Raw genomic sequence first — 19401 nt, forward strand, 5'->3', positions numbered from 1 at the left:
ACGGGGTAGCTGCGCGGTCTCAGGCGCCTCCCACGCTTCGCGCGGCTCTCCCCGTCGGAGATTCGAGTCCTCCCTCGGGCATGGGTGTGTGTGTTTTCCTTAGCGTAAGTTAGTTTAAGTTAGATTAAGTAATATGTAAGCCTAAGGACCGATGATATCAGCAGTTTGGTCCCATAGAAACTTACCACAAATTTCCTTTATTAAAGTAGTGTTGCCCTTTATTTACCGAAACTCACGATGTTTACAAATGAGGCATGTTTCACGAAAGTGGGTGCTGATTAAAATGTTGCCCTTGGAAACTCTCGCAATGTCCACGAGAGAGATTACTTGGTAAGTTTAAAGGGTCAAAGGATCGCAATTGGCGGAGACCACTTTACTAAACCACACACTTTACAGATCATTTTGACTAACTGTACTTAAACTTTATACTGAATGACATCTCGACGTCTGGAATCCATAGCATTGGAAACGCTAGCATGTGCTACCAGAATTTCGATGGCTCGCACTACACATATTCCATAGATATGAAGGAGATGATGTATTTGACCTCGAACGGCACCTGTGCAATGCCCTCAGTACGGTGCAAGTGCAGTCGTAGTGAGAAAATTGTTCTCTGCCTCGTGATGACTGGATGTTGTGTGATGTCCTTAGGTTAGTTACGTTTTAGTGGTTCTAAGTTCTAGGGGACTGATGACCATAGATGTTAAGTCCCATAGTGCTCAGAGCCATTTGAACCATTTTGAGGAAAGTGTTGTATGTAGTCATGAGTGCCTTCTGTCGGAGCTTAGTGAATTGGAAAGTGGACAAATTGTTGGTGCTCGTAAGGTGGGTGATTCCGTAACCGAGGTAGCCGAAGTGTTTGGTGCTTCAAGTGGCACCGTGACGAAGATTTATACTGTATACGGGTTCAAATGGCTCTGAGCAATAAGGGACTTAACAGCTGAGGTCATCAGTCCCCTTGGACTTAGAAATACTTAAACATAACTAACCTAAGGACATCACACACATCCATGCCCGACGCAGGATTCGAACCTGCGACCGTAGCGGTCGCGCGGTTCCGGACTGAAGCGCCTAGAACCGCGCGGCCACACCGGCCGGCCTGTATACAGGGAAAGTAAATAAGCATCATCCGTTAAGTCAAAACGTGGACGAAGTGGGTGCTGAGTGATTGTGACAGATAGTGATTGAAGAGAATTGTGACGAAAAATAAGATAACGACAGCTGAAAAAGTCACTGCAGAACTGAATGTCGCAATCGCGAACCATGTCAGCACCAAAACAACACGAAGGGAGCTCCATGAACTGGGAACTGCGTGGTGAGTTGGAATTCCAAAACCACTCGTCAGTGATTCAGATGACATTAACAGGAAACTTGGTGCTGAAGCCATAAAATATGGACAATGGAGCAGTGGAATAAAGTGATTTGGTCGGTTGAGTCTCGTTTCACATTCTTTCCTACTTCTGGCCGAGTTTATTTCCCAAATAGTGAAACATGGCGTGGGCTCGATGATGTTTTGGGCAGCGTGGTGTACAATATGCCCTCAGATTACTCTGCAATGTCACATTGCTTCAAAGATTATGTGACCATTTTGGCTGATCATGTGCATCCCACGGTACAATATTTGTTTTCCAACGGTGATGCTGTGTTCCAAGACTACAGAGCCATTGTTCAAACAGCTCGCATCGTCCAGAACTTGTTTTGTGAGCACGTGGATAAGTTGTTGCAGCTCCCCTTGCCGCCCTAGACACCAGATCTCAAAATTATTGAGACTTCGTGGTCTAGTTTGGAGAGAAGGCTGCGATATTGCTATCCACCTCCATCATCGTTAGCTTAACTTACCGCTATTTTATACGATGAATGGTATAAGATTACCTTGAAAATTAAACAGGATCTGTATGTAGCCATTTTGAGGCGACTGGAAGCTGTTTTGAATGCTAGCAGTTTCCCTAGACCGTATTAGCCATGGTAATGTGTTTTCTTTTTGGAGTTTCCATATTTTTGTCCACCTCCTGTGGTACACCATCAGTAGAAGCAGAAAGAGAAACCACTCTGTGTCCTGTAGATATTTCATTTCTCATTTTCAGTCCAGGAACCCTTGGTGTAAGTCAAAGTTAGTCCTGCTTTCGATCGTTAGAGTGTTGGGAACAATGCGGGAGTACCGAATTACTGCTGAGGGTAATGCCTTACGGGAGATCGTGCCAATTACCATCCTCCGTCCTCTGTCAAGTGAGTATCTATTTCATGTGTGTAATGAGTGCAAAGCAAGGATAAGGGAATGCAGTCGAATTAAAGAAGGCTATTCTGAAGGAATTAGATTAGGGAACGAGACACTTAAAATAGTTGAGGAGTTTTGTTATTTGGGCAGCATAACTGATGATGGCCGAATTAGAGAGGACATAAAATGTAGACTGGCAATGACAAGAGAAGTGTTTCTAAAGAAGAGAAATTTGTCAACATCGAACAGAAATTTAGGTGTTAGGAAGTCCTTTCTGAAAGTATTTGTGTGGACGATAAACAGTTTGCACAAGAAAAGAACAGAAGCTTTTGAGACGTGGTGATACAGAAGAATATTGAAGATTAGATGGGTAGATCACGTAACCAGCGAGGAGCTACTGAATAGAATTGGGGGCCGGCCGAAGTGGCCGCGCGGTTCTGGCGCTGCAGTCTGGAACCGCGAGACCGCTACGGTCGCAGGTTCGAATCCTGCCTCGGGCATGGATGTGTGTGATGTCCTTAGGTTAGTTAGGTTTAACTAGTTCTAAGTTCTAGGGGACTAATGACCTCAGCAGTTGAGTCCCATAGTGCTCAGAACCAACCAATAGAATTGGGGGAAAAGAAATTTGACGCGTATAACAATTCGATTGGTAGGACACATTCTGAAACATCAAGGGATCACCAATTTAATATCGAGGGAAGTGCCAGGGATAAAAATCGTAGAGGGAGGTCAAGAGATGAATACAGTAAGCAGATTCAGAAGGATGTAAGTTGCGGCAGTTATTCAGAGATGAAGAGGCTTGCACAGGATAGAGTAGCATGGAGAGCTCAACAACAAGAAGAGTGCTTATGCACTGTAGTGTTTGTGTAGTTGTGGATGAGCATGTAATGAAAGAACGTATAAAGGTGAAATTCGATGTCAGCAAGTAGCTTACTTCACTCAAATAATGCTTGACACACGCTCCCCCTCCATGAGACATTACGCAATTGTCTATAATGTAACTCAGCAAGTCCAGTACTCACAAACATCAAACAACTATCACTCCTCCCGTAGTTAGACAAATATTGTCGATGAAATTTTCTAACACTTCCAGGCTGATTGCCACAGCAGTAGAGTGCGTCGGCGACTTCGGAACTGCAGATGAATGACCAACAAACGTAGCTGTAGTTCAAATATTATTTAGAAAACACTTCAGTATTCACCTGTATGGCATCTACATCCAGCCTCTGCAAATCGTTATGAACAGGATGGCAGTGGGAACTTTCCATTGTATGACATATTAAGCTTTGCTTGCCCCGAATCGAATGAAGGCGAATACAAGAGAACAATTCATCAATGTTCGCATACAATTCACTTGCATCTGTGGATAGCATCGGTGGAAAAGGAAGAGAATACGAGAGAAAGAGCTAATCATGCCTACGCTAAGAATGCTGCTATTTTTTCCGCTAACGTCTTCGGCACCCAGGTTACAGTTGAGACAGTGGTTATTATAGTAGCGATGCAAAACTGTCCTGCTTTAAAGGATTGTCTTGCAATGGCGAACTCGCTGTTTTGACAAAGCAAGCAAAATGGCACAGGAGAAAAATGTGAATGCCCGAATTTTTATGCAAGCTTGAAACGCATGGAGATGATGCTCAAAGCACTAATGTGCAGCTATAGACTTCCTTAATATTATTCCAAAATTCTACGTATGCCGACTGAAGCTTTTCGCTGGCTTCTCTTTGCAGTTGAGGGGAAGCGTGAAAACAGGATACTAATTACCGACGAGTAGTATAACCCTAGAGAAAGGTAGCATTTACATTCTGGTTCCTGGCAAGTGAAGAGAGTTACATTAGTAATTGTTCCGTATTTCAATAGCTACTCTATCTCAGATAGTTTTAATATGTGCTATGACAAATGCGAAACGTTAAAGTGTTTTATCAAATTACTTATAAGGAGTCCGCCCCCAGTAGCTGAGTGGTGCCGGCACGGTAGCTCAGCGTGTTCGGTCAGAGGGCTGCGTGCTCTCTGTAATGAAAAAAACTGAGTCAAGGCATCAACGATCAACTTGAACGGATGTCTTGTGACGTCCGCCCAGGCCAAACGCAACGAACTATACCGAAAAAATTAGTGGTCAGCGCGACAGAATGTCAATCTTAAGGGCCCGGGTTCGATTCTCGCCTGGGTCGGAGATTTTCTCCGCTCAGGGACTGGGTGTTGTGTTGTCCTGATCATCATCGATCATCCCCATCGACGTGCAAGTCGCCAAAGTGGCGTCAAATCGAAAGACTTGCACCCGGCGAACGGTCTACCCGACGGGAGGCCCTAGTCAAACGACATTTAAATTTATTTTTACGTATAAGGAACATAATTTCAATAAATTACAATTAATGTAATGTGAAATATACATACGACAAACCACGTATCCTTCTTGATAAAAATCATGTCTTTTTGTTAGAGCGGAGATAGTGTAAGCGAGGGAAAAAACGAGTTTCATTTATACGGTTATTACATCGTAAGTTCCTAAAATAACAGAGATAAATTTGTGATCTAATTACAACTACCTTGAACGTAAGCCGCAATTATGATAAGATGTTTCGTACATTTTTCACTTAACATTTATCAGCATAAGAAATACATATTCGAATTCGTTTAATTTCAAGGAAATTTATTGCACTGTTCCTTTTGAACAGAAAGGAATAAAAAGAGGTTGTGCCTGTTCCCTCCGGTTCCAATTCATGGAAGCAGGTCATGAATTTCTCACGTTGCAACAGGACTTTTGAGCTCTATGACAGTTTCCTACCAAGCATCTCTCCTTTTGTTCAGCATTTTGTACTGTGTATATCTTGGATCCCATAAGAACCTGTGATATCTATATTCCTCTGTTAACAATATTACAGTCTCTGCTGACCACTGCATCGCTCACGCAACTTACTTTCAATAATAAAAATAGTACGCACTAAAAACAGCAGACGAATGCTCAATGTGCTTTGGGCGCCGATGCTAAGAGCACGCGAACTCATATGATGATACGCGGAAATATCGAACATCTAGCGCAACACGAGCGAGCACCTGCGAATGCTAACGGAATACGATTGAATGCTGTCTGCTCGCTCTCGCCTATCATTTACACTAAAAAGAATGCCGTTTCGCTGATGCGATTCACAGTGGCTTGCAGAATATGGATGTAGATGTAAAGGTTATGCCAGTGAATAATGTGGTGCTTCCTAAGTAACATTTAAGGGAAAGAAATGTTTCCCTTAGTTCATGCTCTCGATATGAACTACAGCGAAGTTTGCCAGCCATTCAGTTCAGTTCTATTATGCCATATTGTGCTTAGACCATTTAGATTTTGTAACAATAGTTCAGTCAGTATAGTAGTTGTCTTCTTAAATATGTGGAAATACTCGTATTCCAGAAAACACTTAAAATACAGGAAACGTGAAAGAAGATGCTCGTATTGTGATTGTACTGATTACATGTGCGGATAAAGAAAGAATATATGGTATACTTATCTCTAATGCGGAAGATTCTTCCATATGGGAAATCTTAGCTTTGTTGTTGCGGTTCTCTGGGGCCTTTGATATTTCAGAGCAATTTATTGTGATTTACGTTCTGTAATGTGGAGTAAACAATAAATGGTATTTTTATTGATAAAGGATATCAGGATGTGTATTGATGGAGAAAAACAAATGAAACACGATTTACATAAATAAATAGTAAATATTTGAATATTTTCACAACACAATGACATATTACACAATGTTTTGACATGTGCAGTATAAAAGTTATAATCCCAAACGAGCGATAACAGTTCATATCCTTTAAGTCCAAATTTTTAGAAAGGCTTTCTAAAATTTATTTCGAATGAATTCCTGTTAATCGACGCAAATAATTACTTGAAACATATAAAAACTGTAGGGACTAAATGCGTTAATTATACACACATATTTGAGTTAAAATATTGATATGTGTACTCATGATGTTGACTTATCCAATTGAAAACGTTGTTTAACAAAAATACACATACACTCTGAGGTGTAAATCGTGCAGAGCAAACATCCCCTGTGCTCCTAGTTTCTAGTTGTTACGCTCAGATAATATATAGCCATGAGAGAAGAAGCTACACAGCTGTTAAAAAATACCTTCATTTTGAGGTAATTTTCGTAAGTATACTTTCTACGTGTTTTTAAAAATAACATCACAGTAGTTTAGTTACAGCTCATTTAAGCTACACAGATTTGCAGGAAAGATTTCCTTCCTTCTAGGGGTCTAGGAAGACACACACCCAATGTGCTGTTGTAGCGGCTTTGTGGTGATCTGTTCAGTGACGAGTTATGTGTCGCAGTCTAAACAGCAGCTGAATATCGAATTCCGTTACAGTGCTCTTAAGCGATTACAAATAATGAATAATGTCACTCATTAGCACAACATTCAACGTGTACACACAATTATTCCGAAGCAAGTTCAGGGCTGACTTCAAGGAATTAGAAATATTTTGCACTTGGTATATTGATGGGATTAAACGGCTTTAAATTCTCGGCAAGTGTATGTTGACAGAAGGTAACTTTGTACTAGAAACACGAGGGGCTTTCCTTAAGAGTATATAAGTTGTTTTCATGAGGAAACCCATGGAAGAAATAGCTACGATTACGACATTACGATTTTTAAGTCACTGGGATGGCAGTGATCGTCGCGTTGTAAAACAACTGTACGAACATTTCACCCGCGATGTCGATCAAACGAAATCCCTTTATATATTGTGGCAAGTATTCCGACCAGCGATAAGTCACAAAACGCGGCCTGCTGGCCGCATCTGTAGCAGTACTCGACAAGCAATGTCCATTTCCATTCCATCGAATCCAATTACACATTGTAATCAGGTGTAACACTTCTGATCTATTCTGCCAGCACAGCCCAACAAACGGAGTTGCCCTACACGAGTGGTGAGGCTACATAGCATTTCTGATTACTTCAGTTATCACTCTTTAGTTCAGTCTGAATGCCACACGCGCATCGGATGCACTGTGAAAGAGCGAGCGATAACGTCGCCTGCAGCTTCTCAACAAATAATTGTTGTCACTTGAACATGACAGAAAAAGTTGTGAGCGGCTACTTCGTCGCCAGTATGAAAGTGAGAAGAACTGTCCTGCTGCGGAGTCGCAGAGAAGCAGACGTCATTTGTTCGTGAGTTGTCCCACGTATACGGAGGCTCAATGTGAGCGCCTGTCTCTGAGAGCTGGGTAGTCTTCACACGCATCCACCGCGCTCAGACAGCCACACACGCGCAAACAAGTCCGCATTTCTTAGCCGACGGCGTGCAGCCTGAGGCGATGGGAGATTCGGTGGCGTAGGCGCGTTAGCTCTGGTCGATGAAGGCCCTGTTTCGAAGCTCGCTGGTCGTATAGCCCGCCTGTACCGCCGCCTTGGGCTGTTCATAGAAGTTGTTGCTGTTGTTGTTGCTGCTGCTGGAACTGTTGCTGTTGCCGTTGCACACCGGTTTTGTATGGTTCGACTCCACCACCTGAAACAATACATACGAAATTTTTATATTATTTGAAAAAGTAATTCGTGTAAATTTAGAAAACACTTTTATTCCAATAGTCCGTTTGGCTGTGCGACCGACCAGGTGCTACAAACGGACAATTCCTCATAAGTGGAACCCACGAAGAAAAAGGCTCGATATCAAAATGGGAAACCGTGGAAATGTTACCTCGTTACATCGCAAGCAACGCATTGCTATCTTCATCAGAAATTCGATATCTTCTAGTAGCTAAAGACCTCCTCTAGACTTTTCATTGCATTACAGCCTTCAGCAATACTTATCCATGTTGTTCCTGTTTGTTTTCCAATGTTATCTATCTACCTTCAATTCTGTAGTCGGCTCAGTCTTTTGTTATCTCTTGGAATCCAGTAACGAACTTACTTCGTCCGTTAGACAGGCTACAAGTTCCGCCTACGGTCATTTCATTTTCACTGCGATCACAGTTACATCTAGTCTGTTCCCTAATCAATTTTTTGTTTTCCTGTCTCTCAAGATGCTACTTTGCACATTAAAAATGCATGTTTCACTGTCTTAAGTAAAAAATGGTAATAAGAGAGGAGTTCAATAAGTAATGCTTTTTTTCTCGGCGAATTTAGCTTGAAAAAATGCAAAATTTCTTGTGGGACGTCGTGAATATTCCCGCTTCAGGCCCTTCTGTTTCATGAAGTTCGGACATATGGGGTCGGTTTACGTAGCTTCCAAAATGGCATCTGTAACAGAGGTGTGTTCCAAGCAGAGAGCTGTCATTTGTGTCTTTTGGCGGAAAACTAGAGCATCGCAGGTATTGATATTCATTTGCAGAATGTCTACGGAGACCTGGTAGTGAACAAAAGCAATCTGTGTCGTGGGGCCATGAGTGTGTCATCATCGCAACGAGGTTGTGCATATTTGTCCGATCTCCTGCTTGCCGGCCGGCCGCACACACCTGTGACTCATTAAATGTTGGAACGTGCGGACACACTCATTCGAGATGACCTACAGATCGCAGTCAAACACCTCGCTGTTCAACTGGACGTCTCTGTTGGTAGTGCTGACACACTCGTCCACCAGTTGGAGTACTCAAACGTCTGTGCCCGCTCTGTTTGTCGCCGCCCACACACATTCCGACTTCCACCTGTTTGGCCCAAAGAAGGATGCATTCCACGGGATGCAGTACGTGGATGATGGGGAGGTTATTGAAGAAGCAAGACTTTGACTCCGACGTCGATCAGTAGAGTGGTACCATGCTGGCAAACAGGTCCTCCCATTAAGGTGACGTAAGGACGTCACATTGAACAAAGGTAATGTAGAAAAATGGGGTTTTGTCGCCCAAAGGGTGCGGAAAAATATGGTGTGATGGAATCCTATGTAAGACCAACCTAGTTTAAGAACAAAAGTGTTGCATTAGTTATCGAACACCTCTCGTAAAAATAGATCACAAATTTTCCTTCTACAGTAGGAGGGATTGCTACGTTAAGCAGCTTAAGCTGTAGTTTAAGATTGATTGATTTGTCACATATTTATTTCGTACGCTTGATTATGTGGGGAAGTAGCTTCACACGTACTAGAATCTAATATTATTATGTGCTAGTACTATTGACACTTATAGTGAGTGACGGTATAATAAATAAATAAAGTTAAAATAATTTTCATTATCATCCTATTTACTTTTGCTTGTATCAGCATATTTTCAAAGACTGTGAAAGTCTCTTAGTTGTACTGGAGTTACAGCAAACCAAATATGTTATAAAGAACAGCGGAACAAAAGAATATTGTCAGCCTCTCCCAACAGGGAAAGGATGCCTACTCTTGCCTTCGTTTCTTAGCGCTAGCGAGGTCACGTAGTTCATGATTTCTCACAAACCACAACTTGTGTTTCTGTGTTTACTTTCATGTTCGAGGCCCAAAGAGACAGCTGTCTCGAGATAGTTAGCCTAGATTCAAATTACCGACAGCTAGACTTTATGATAGTGATGATGTGTGTAAAAAAGAACATCGAAACGTTTAACAATAATTTTTATTGAGTCTCCTTTTGTTTATTCAATCATATGGTACTGCTTCACTTTTATGGTAAAAGCACTCTCACTATTAGCTAACGAAGAAAAAAAAATGGTTCAAATGGCTCTGAGCACTATGGGACTCAACTGCTGTGGTCATCAGTCCCCTAGAACTTAGAACTACTTAAACCTAACTAACCTAAGGACATCACACACAGCCATGCCCGAGGCAGGATTCGAACCTGCGACCGTAGCAGTCGCACGGTTCCGGACTGCGCGCCTACAACCGCGAGACCACCGCGGCCGGCAGCTAACGAAGATTTTAGTTTGCTATGCAGCTTGACATATTTGTAAGCATATAAGTAAATATGTAAACATTCCCAGTACGATAGAAGGAAGGTTAGAGTTTAACTTCCCGTCGACAGTGAGATCGTCAGAGACGGAGCACAAGCTCTTTTTAGGGAAAGATTGGGATAGAAATAGACCGTGCCCTTTCAAAGGAACCATCCGGTAATTTACCTTAAGTGATTTAAGAAAATCACGGGAAACCTAAATGTGGATGGTCGCATGAGGATTTGTACCGTCGTCCTAATACGTGTACAGTCTGATAACCACTGCTTTACCTCGCTCGGTATTCCACTACGGGGCAGCTGTGGGGGAGGGGGGGGGGGGCATGTGAATCAGTCGTATAGATACAATAAAGAACGGAAGATTAGGATTTACATCCTATCGACCAAGAGGTCGTAGAAATGGAAAATGAGAACCCATTTCGTTAACAAAGATTTAACTTCACACGTAGATGGCGGAGTGAGATAGACAGCCATAAAGCGGCCAACAGGGAGGGAGGGAGGGAGGGAGAAAGAGAAAAAGAGAGAGAGAGAGAGAGAGAGAGACGCTCATGTAGGGAAGACTGAGTGAAAGAACAGTGCTATTGTCATCCGTATTTTGGATTCAAGTAACGGCATCATTTCGGTGGGAAGTACTCACAAATGAGATGTTGTGGAATTAAAATGTTATTAGTGTCACGTAAACGTAAATTTTTTAAATATTTTCCAACTGCAAGTCGCGTGTACTTGCATATATAAACCGGTGTTGCTAATACAGATAAGGAATGGAACAAAATGGACAGCAGCTGTGCTCTCTACCACATTCTACAAGGAGCCTTGAAGAGCATCGATATGGCCGATAGACAGGAAATTCTGCTGGAGGAATTGCGTTCCGAGCCGTCCTTGTTCTCCGGAGCGCACAAACTCGTTTCGCAACGCGGGCGGCGGGCACGATCCGACCGGTTCCGCTTACCTACGAGCCAAAGCATCTCTAGTCCTCTCTGATGCAGGCGACTTTTCCAAGTGTCCGCGGGGACTTTCCGACGTCGATTTTCTGTTTACGTCGGAGTTCGGAGCGCAGGCTGCCTCTAACCGAACAGCGAGCGGAGTGACGGGTGAACGACACGTCAGCGGGAGCTGTTTACCATCAGCAGTTCACTCCGGTGTCAGCTCTCGCTGCACCCTAAGACGGACAGTAGACAGTATGCTAATCACGAACGAAGAATCCGATTTCATGTCGTTCAGTACGAAATGCAGAACGAGCTGACGTGCTTCCAAATCATTCCAGATTTTGTTTTCCCTATTCACGGTGGAGTAATCAGTATTTAACGCCTACACAGTTCCTACACCACAACAGTATTTATTGAATAAATGTTATTGTTCCCATTGCAATGACGTTATGATATGTGAAAGTATCGACTGCACTAAAAAATCTCAGAATACGATAGTGTCTTGATCCAAATGCAACTGTCCTAAAAGTTTCTTCGTACAACTATATTCAAACGGTATGAAATGGATAAAAGAATTATTTTTGAAAACCCAAACATTATTCACTTTCTCGTGATTCCACTATTGAATCGTGTAAGCACGTAAAGTCAGACAGTATGGGACTTATGTTACACTCCACTTTGTCTCTACGGATTTTAAGGGCATCTAAGGTGCAAAGTTTCAAGTATTTTACACGTATCTTTTCACTACTGTTACTTATAGCTTCATTAGTAAGAAGGTAATTCTGCGAACGCGGACGCCTCCCTCCATCATTGACAGAGCTGGCATACTCTGTCATTTTTATTTCTCGTATTTTTATCTGTAGCTACAGAAATGTCTGTTCAGTTAACACTCAACTTTGGTAAATATACGTAAATGCCGTCTTGCTGTCAAATAGAAGTTGGTGCATTATGTTGCAAGTCATTGCGATATGACAATACGAGAGAAATCGTACCGCATCAGTTAACACCACAACGTATATTACTACCACTTTTAATACTGTCGAGACGAATTGGGTGTAGTTTAATTATGTTCTGTCTTAGACTGCCGTTTACTAAACTGATCGTCGCTGTTCTCGGAAGGTAAAGACAACAATATCATGCATCGTAGTGAGGCTTTTGCGCAGTAATCTTCCCGTAATGAAACAAAATATGGCCAACATTTCGTGAATGACTGGCTCTCGACGTCCTTCGGGGCATGTTTGGCAACTCCGGCCAGCGTTGCGTCATTTCTCTGTGATAGCCCTAATTGCTTATGCAAGGATCTACCGGCAGCGACGCCAGAACAACAGAAAGTGGTATGTCGCAAGCACACCGTGACCTCGCCTGCAGAAACTCTCTTCGCCTATGCACCATTGATACTAAGCTCCCATTCGTATTGCGTAACTTATTGTCAACACCGCGAGCGCAGAAACATCAAACATAGTAGATTTATGAAAACTCGTCATACATACAGGTTTGCGGTTGTCATTCTCACAAGAACACGCCGAGTCACTTCTCGCGCTTCCTTTCCAGAGCTATGACGGCTTCACTTCATCTGTGCAGGCGGTAAGAAGACTGGCACATATGTGCACGTCTCCAGTCCTCTCCCAACGGCCCTCTACTTCAGAGTTCGAAGATAAGCAAACTGGATTGCCTACTGCGTCAAGGAACTTGACGTTTAACACAGAGTCAAGTTAAAATATTCAAAACTGTGGTTTTTATATCCTTATTTATCTTTCCTCAGATTGACAGTTCTAAGAGAAAAGTGCGACAAAATGGATACGTGCTCTGACGTCACGCTCTTAGATGCCAGTTTCACATTCGCCCACATGTGACTTTTCCACTCATTTTTTGTGTTACTGATAACACAAAATTTCACGCTGGCCACTGTTTTCTTGTTCACATCGCGCGTGCCGTAGCCTCACATCAGTCCTTACTTGCTGACTAGTTGCAATAGCACTGTTTAACGGCGGCTTTTCATGCTGTTAACTGGCCGGGGTGTCACATTCATTCTTGTGTCATTTACGCCTTAACAAATAATGATAAACAGAAATGAACTCCTCAAAAGTAGCAAAGTAGTAACAGAAACAAAAGATATTATACTAAGTTAACATGGCAAAGTTATCCAATTTTCTTCTTTTATACGACACCCCGAAATTTATGGATGGCCAAGTGACTTCTTCAAAAATTGGCTGACAGGTTTACCCCTCAGATCGAGACATGTTTTTTGGTCTCTGATGTCACTTCTTTCCCAGCGTGTTATTCAAAATGAGATTTATTAATGTTAAGGGTTCCGAGCGTTGTTACGTATTTCGAGGTCGTCACTGTTATATGTTCCTCCACGGGGCAGCTGTTTTCACTGATGGTCAGTGTCTTGCCTTCACTTCAGGTTACTGGAAGGAGGGGCTAGAAGGAGAGTTATCGTTCATCGTTCCGTCAACGTCTGGCTCAGTTCAACGAAGGTATGGGAGTAATCAGCTGTACCCTTTTTGAAAGAACCGACATGGTATTCGTCTCATAGGATTTGGGGAATCCACGAATAAAGTAAATCTGGACTGTCATACGGATATTCGGATTTCACTGCTCCAGAATACAATAAAATCTTAAGTAAGAACTTAGGTATATAACAGGTTTCATGGCAGCGTAATATAGGAACAAAATTACATTTTACTACGAAAAATACACCGTTAATGCGTATTGACGTAGGGAAAGTTCTAGATCTTGGTTTCAAAAAGGATGCTAGAAATCCGTTACCCAATAACAGAATTGCAAATCTCATTTCTCACTTCTAAAAATTTAAGTACAACATAGCTGAAATCCGACGAGAGACCAGGGATTTTGATTGGACTCACGTGAAAAATACCTAAAAACTAATTTATTGTGAACAATAAAGTTCAAGGCACAAACTTATTCAGTCCAAACGTCCAGTCACAGATCGAAATCCCCAGCTCAGGCGATGAGAGATTGGTCTAAATAATGCATCACAAATACTACATTTAACATTATTCTGGTGAACTGTTTGATTACTGTGGAATAGTCGTCTAATCTTTTTCCCACCCCTCCTTACACCTCCTCTTCCTCCCCCTCCATAGTGAGCTGAAACACGGAGAAAAGTTTCACCGTTTACTTTTCTTCTAAAATAATAGGAGCCACTAGAAGGCAGTGTTAACTCTACTCTGACAACACGACATTATACGACAGTTCAATTTCTCACCTTCTTCAGTGGTTTCCTCTTGTAGGCCTGCTTGTAGAAGTCGGAAAACAGGAAGTAGAACATCACTGCGTGCATTCCGATCCACCAGACGAAGGCGCGTGGATAGTCGCAATCAATGAAGAGCAGCTGGAAGGCATGTACCATGACCAACACGAACTGCACCTGTTAAATTGTCAGAGGCTGTGTTAATGCAAATTCCATCAAGCCGCAAGTTGTGTGTCAGTCGCTTTTATATATGCTAACAGCAACTGTGAAGGCATTTACCTAAGATTTACTTCCTGGTGTCTGACTGGATGGAAAATTCCAAATGTTTTCCAGATTATTTTGATAACTGACGTAGTTGTTTTCGTTTGGTGCTATAGACGGTTGTCTTAAAAGAACCAGCTCCCTGGTTACAAATTAAGCAGTGAGCACGGTTAAAATTATTGTCGGCAGCACCTACCGGAAACGACTTCATCAGTTGCCTTGAATAATCTGCAAAAAAATGGAATTGCTACCTCGTCTGCACATCTGGAAACGTATCTTCTACCAATTACTCCAAGAAAATCTCTAAAAGCGTTTATATCTTTCACACTGTGTCATTCTTGTTTCGTCGTTCAGCTAACAAATATAGGCCCATTTTTAAATGATAATATCTTTTACACTGTGTCATTCTTGTTTCGTCGTTTAGCTAGCAAATATAGGCCCATTTTTAAATGATAATGTTTGGAGCTCGCTATAAACATTTTAATTTACTGCTTTGTATTATTTAGGAAAACCAACATGGGGATTTCGCATTTTTAAAACAATAAATATCTAGTGATGTTACAGTTTATTCTTACAAGTATATGGAAAATTGTGAAACCATTATTTTTGATCTGTCATTAACCAATTCACCATCATTCAAAGATAAAGAAGCTACTTCGACGCAAAAAGTTTCACTTACTACTTATCAGATAAGCGACTCATCACCTTGTTAAAATCAGTACCCATACATATTTCAGGCTAGGGGTTTCAGAGTGTTCTGTATCTTTTGTCTGTCTGATGACTTCAGCGTTTCTGCATTTAACATAGCAGGAATACTCACTGCATTTCCAATTTAATGTTGTCAACACGAGGACAGAGAGGAAAGGACCAAACCTTAACGCACGTGCTATAAGAAATATACGTGCAGCGCCAATTGCCACGCGTCAGTGCCCTGTGTGTTCTACTGACGGAGGCCAACAGCTTTTAAGGAATGAAGCGGTGCGTCATTGCTTTTCATTTGCATCACACTGCTTAGGGATGCAACTACCGTAAACAGTTTTGGAAGGCGTTGAATAATGTTTAACCTTGTTACAGTTTAAATACAAGCACCTGCAACATGTTTAATTAAATACTCTTAAGGATGTGAGCGTTTCATCATGAAAAATAAAATTCGACGTTTCGGCTGTTGCTTCTGACAGCCATCGTTAGGTTGACTCGCACTCATTAAGGCAGCTTCCAACAAGAGCGAAAATGTTCTTAAATTATTTCATATGGTGATGCGATCACATGTGCATAAAATTTTGTTGTTAATTTGACATCGACCGCGAAAAGCTACGATTTTTGAGACCTGCTCTCTAATAGGAGGAGAAAGACTGTTATGAAGGTAGCGGTTGGAAACGAAAAAGATACTAAAACGAGTGACTTGTCTGTGTGAGATACTGTTTTTCGATCTTTGCATGCTATGAAAGGAAAAAAACTGTTAAAATTCATAGACTTATTTTCCTTTCTCTTACACCAAAGCATTGACTAATAAGTAGTGGAAATTTGCGTATTAATGCATATAAATGTCACCTAACCCTCTGTTACTTTAGGGAAACAAATTACGTAACATTTTACTCTGATTATTCCATTTCTGTTGACTGTAAGGGATTACCAACATTTACGTCTGTTCGTTTATGCCACATTCATGTAACACTTTCTTTTATGAATGATGGAGATGGGAAATGATTCGACAATAGTAACTCCTGCACAAGATTTTGGACAAGCTTGTATTACAACTGTGTTGCGACACACAAATACGGCATCGTACCTAATGTCTTTCACTCTCTTCAGTGACTATTAAGGTTAGGCGTCCAACATAAATCTATGCCTGTCCTTTACGATTATTACTTACCATCTGTAGGACAGTGAGGTATTTCTTCCACCAGAGGTACCGCTGGAATCGCGGTCCCAAGGCAGCCAGCAGGTAGTATGTGTACATGACGATATGCACAAACGTGTTGAGGAGTCCAAAAAATGTGCTGTGACCACCTGCAGCACAACATAACTTGGTTATTAATATTCTATCATGAAGCTCGCTTGTGTGTGTGTGTGTGTGTGTGTGTGTGTGTGTGTGTGTGTGTGTGTGTGTGTGTGTGTGGGTGGGTGGTGGTCCAATAGCTCAGCAACTTTTCAATCTTATTTATGTGCCTAGAGAGAGAGAGAGAGAGAGAGAGAGAGAGAGAGAGAGAGAGAGACACTTGCATCTTTGGTATCTGATTCGTCTCTAGCACACTAACATGAAATAAACGTAGGCAGAGCAGTGTTGGAACCCTTGCCGTTCAAGTCGTATGTTAACGATCTGAGAGACGATGTTATTGGTAACGTCAGACTATTTGCAGATGTTGTAGATATATATGATGATGTACTATCTGATAAAAGCTTCATAAATATTAAATCAGATCTTGTTAAGATTTTTAAATTGTGGAAAGCTTTGTAACTTGTTTAAATTTTCAGAAATTGAAAACTGTGCACTTCACAAAACACGAAACTTACTATCCTATGAGTATAGTATCAACGAGTTTCATTTGGAATCAGTCAACTCATACAAATACCTGGCAGTGGGGGTATGAAATGACATGATGACACTCGGTCAGTCTAGGTTGAGCAGATGACAAAATTCGGTTCATTGGTTAGATACTGGGAAGATGCAAACTGTTTGCAAGGTTTAAAGAACATTCCTGCTACCTGTCCTGTAGCACACCTGTAATGTGTGGGATCAATGCCAGGTAGGATATTTAAGTCATACAAAGACGGGCAGTACGAATTGTCGCAGGTAGAGCGCAATGGAAAAGCCGAAAAATCTGAACTTGCACGCGCTAAAGATAGACAGTACCTATCCAGTCAAAGCTTACTTACACAGCTTCACTGCGAAGACAATGTTAGACTAAGTACAGAGCTCACCGAGGCATATATGAGAGCGATCAATCTTTCTCCACGTGATTGGGACGTCAGGAAACCCTAATATGTAGTACTATGAGAAGTACCAGCTGCCAAACATTTCACAGTGGTAGGCAGAGTATAGACGCTGATCTTAGGTACTGATATTTTTAAGCGGTGGCACTGACCACAGTTTCGTGGATGGTTCGTTCCTGCAGCAATCTAGAATAATTTTGCTTTGTTGCACATTTAAGATATTCTTCCGCGTCCCCTGTCCGCCGTGGCGTCAGAGATACCGTTTAGAGATTCACCTGTACAATGCAAGGAAACCTTAGTTCCAATTGGCTGAACAGTGTGTACCCAAATGATTAAGAAAAGAAAAGACCGTATGGCATTGTTTGCCAGGAGGCCCCATTCGGGGAAGTTCGGCCGGCGTATTGCAAGTCCTTTTTTAGGTGACACCAAATGGCTGGTTCAAATGGCTCTGAGCACTATGGGACTCAACTGCTGTGGTCATAAGTCCCCTAGAACTTAGAACTACTTAAACCTAACTAACCTAAGGACAGCACACAACACCCAGCCATCACGAGGCAGAGAAAATCCCTGACCCCGCCGGGAATCTAACCCGGGAACCCGGGCGTGGGAAGCGAGAACGCTACCGCACGACCACGAGATGCGGGCTAGGTGTCACCATATCGGCGACTTGCGAGTCAATGATTTAATTGTGACACAACATCGCTTAGCTGCTATGTGTAAGAGAAAGAATGAATAATTAAATGAATTTGTGTATCTTATGGACATTGAATGTCTTCTTTATAGGTTTAGTTTGCCCTCATTAATTTTATACTTCAGATGTGATGTTTCCATTACTAATTGTGCTCTTGTAATTTAGCATTTTCACAGTGTATAGTAACGCATCTCGAGTAAACCGTTACAACACGTACATGCTATATAAAGTTCAGAAGACTGGGAAAAGAAAACAAATGCGCCTGCAAGATTCCATTCCTCAGACCCATGCTCGCGTTACTTTCATCTCTGACAGTAAACTTTACATTGTTCATCACAGATTATTGGGAAATCACAAAGTCATTTTCTGTGCTAATATTTAATTGAAATCAAAAGTTACGTTTAAGTGTACTAGGTATAAAATTTTTCTTGAATATTTTTTCATATTAATAACTTTAAAAAGAAAAATAAATTCTCACCAGGGGTGAATTTGACACCGAACCAGACACTCATGGGCATCACACCGTGATGTACCACGTGCAGCGTCGAAATCTGCTCGTTCTTCTTCCTCAGCACGAAGAAGATCTGAAATACATCACCTGAATGAGCATCTCTCTCAATGGAAAATTTATCTACGATAAACAGATGTGTACCATGAGCCCGTACGAAGAATCTGAAGTTTGTAAACAATAGGATACAATTACAAGTAAATATAGGTACAGTTGCAAGAAACTAGTCTGAATAATCAAAGTGTACTCACAGTGTCAAAGAATTCTGTGAACTTGGAGAAGTAGTACCACCAACACCCACGAGCTACCTGCAATTAGAAATGGATCTTGAGGCGAGACGATGAAAGGAGGCACACAATTTTCTTTTACAACTGCGTTAATTTGTTAAACGTGTGCATGAACTGTAATAACTGTAAATATTTTGGAGGAATATTTAGCAATACGTCTTTGCTGTCATTAAAGTAATATGAATCAACGATTATTTAACATGATTTTTCTATTGTTACTGCACCTGGATTTGAAAAAAATAAATTCTGCAAATATTTCGCACAAGGATACTTCATCTCCCTTTTTATGCTGTGCTCGTTTATCTAAGTAAGTTCCAGTCTGAGAACTCCTAATTTGTCCAAAGGCTTCATAGATTCAAAGCTCGGAGTCCTGATGTTTGTATTATGCGTTATCAACCACACAATATTTCTCTTTCTGCTTCTCGCAGCTAAATATCGTGCTGAAATGAGGCCACTGTCCGAGATCATAATTGGCGTCTGGGAAACTTTTTTAACATTAAATTATGTGGACA

At 41.6% G+C, this 19401-nt stretch overlaps 1 protein-coding gene across 1 annotated transcript in view; it reads right to left on the reverse strand.

Moving 5' to 3' along the window:
* Window positions 1-5907: 5907 nt before the first annotated feature.
* LOC126248437 (elongation of very long chain fatty acids protein-like) overlaps window positions 5908-19401 on the reverse strand; it is a 130814-nt gene continuing 117320 nt past the window's right edge. The window contains exons 7-11 of the mRNA XM_049949415.1: window positions 18854-18910; window positions 18573-18678; window positions 16343-16479; window positions 14224-14385; window positions 5908-7718 (exon numbers count right to left, since the gene is read on the reverse strand). Coding sequence (XP_049805372.1) covers window positions 7554-7718; window positions 14224-14385; window positions 16343-16479; window positions 18573-18678; window positions 18854-18910 — 627 coding nt within the window. The 3' untranslated portion in view covers window positions 5908-7553. The remainder of the gene's footprint in view (window positions 7719-14223; window positions 14386-16342; window positions 16480-18572; window positions 18679-18853; window positions 18911-19401) is intronic.

The sequence above is a fragment of the Schistocerca nitens genome, chromosome 3 (genome assembly GCF_023898315.1).
Source record: "Schistocerca nitens isolate TAMUIC-IGC-003100 chromosome 3, iqSchNite1.1, whole genome shotgun sequence".
Taxonomy (NCBI): Eukaryota; Metazoa; Arthropoda; class Insecta; order Orthoptera; family Acrididae; genus Schistocerca; species Schistocerca nitens.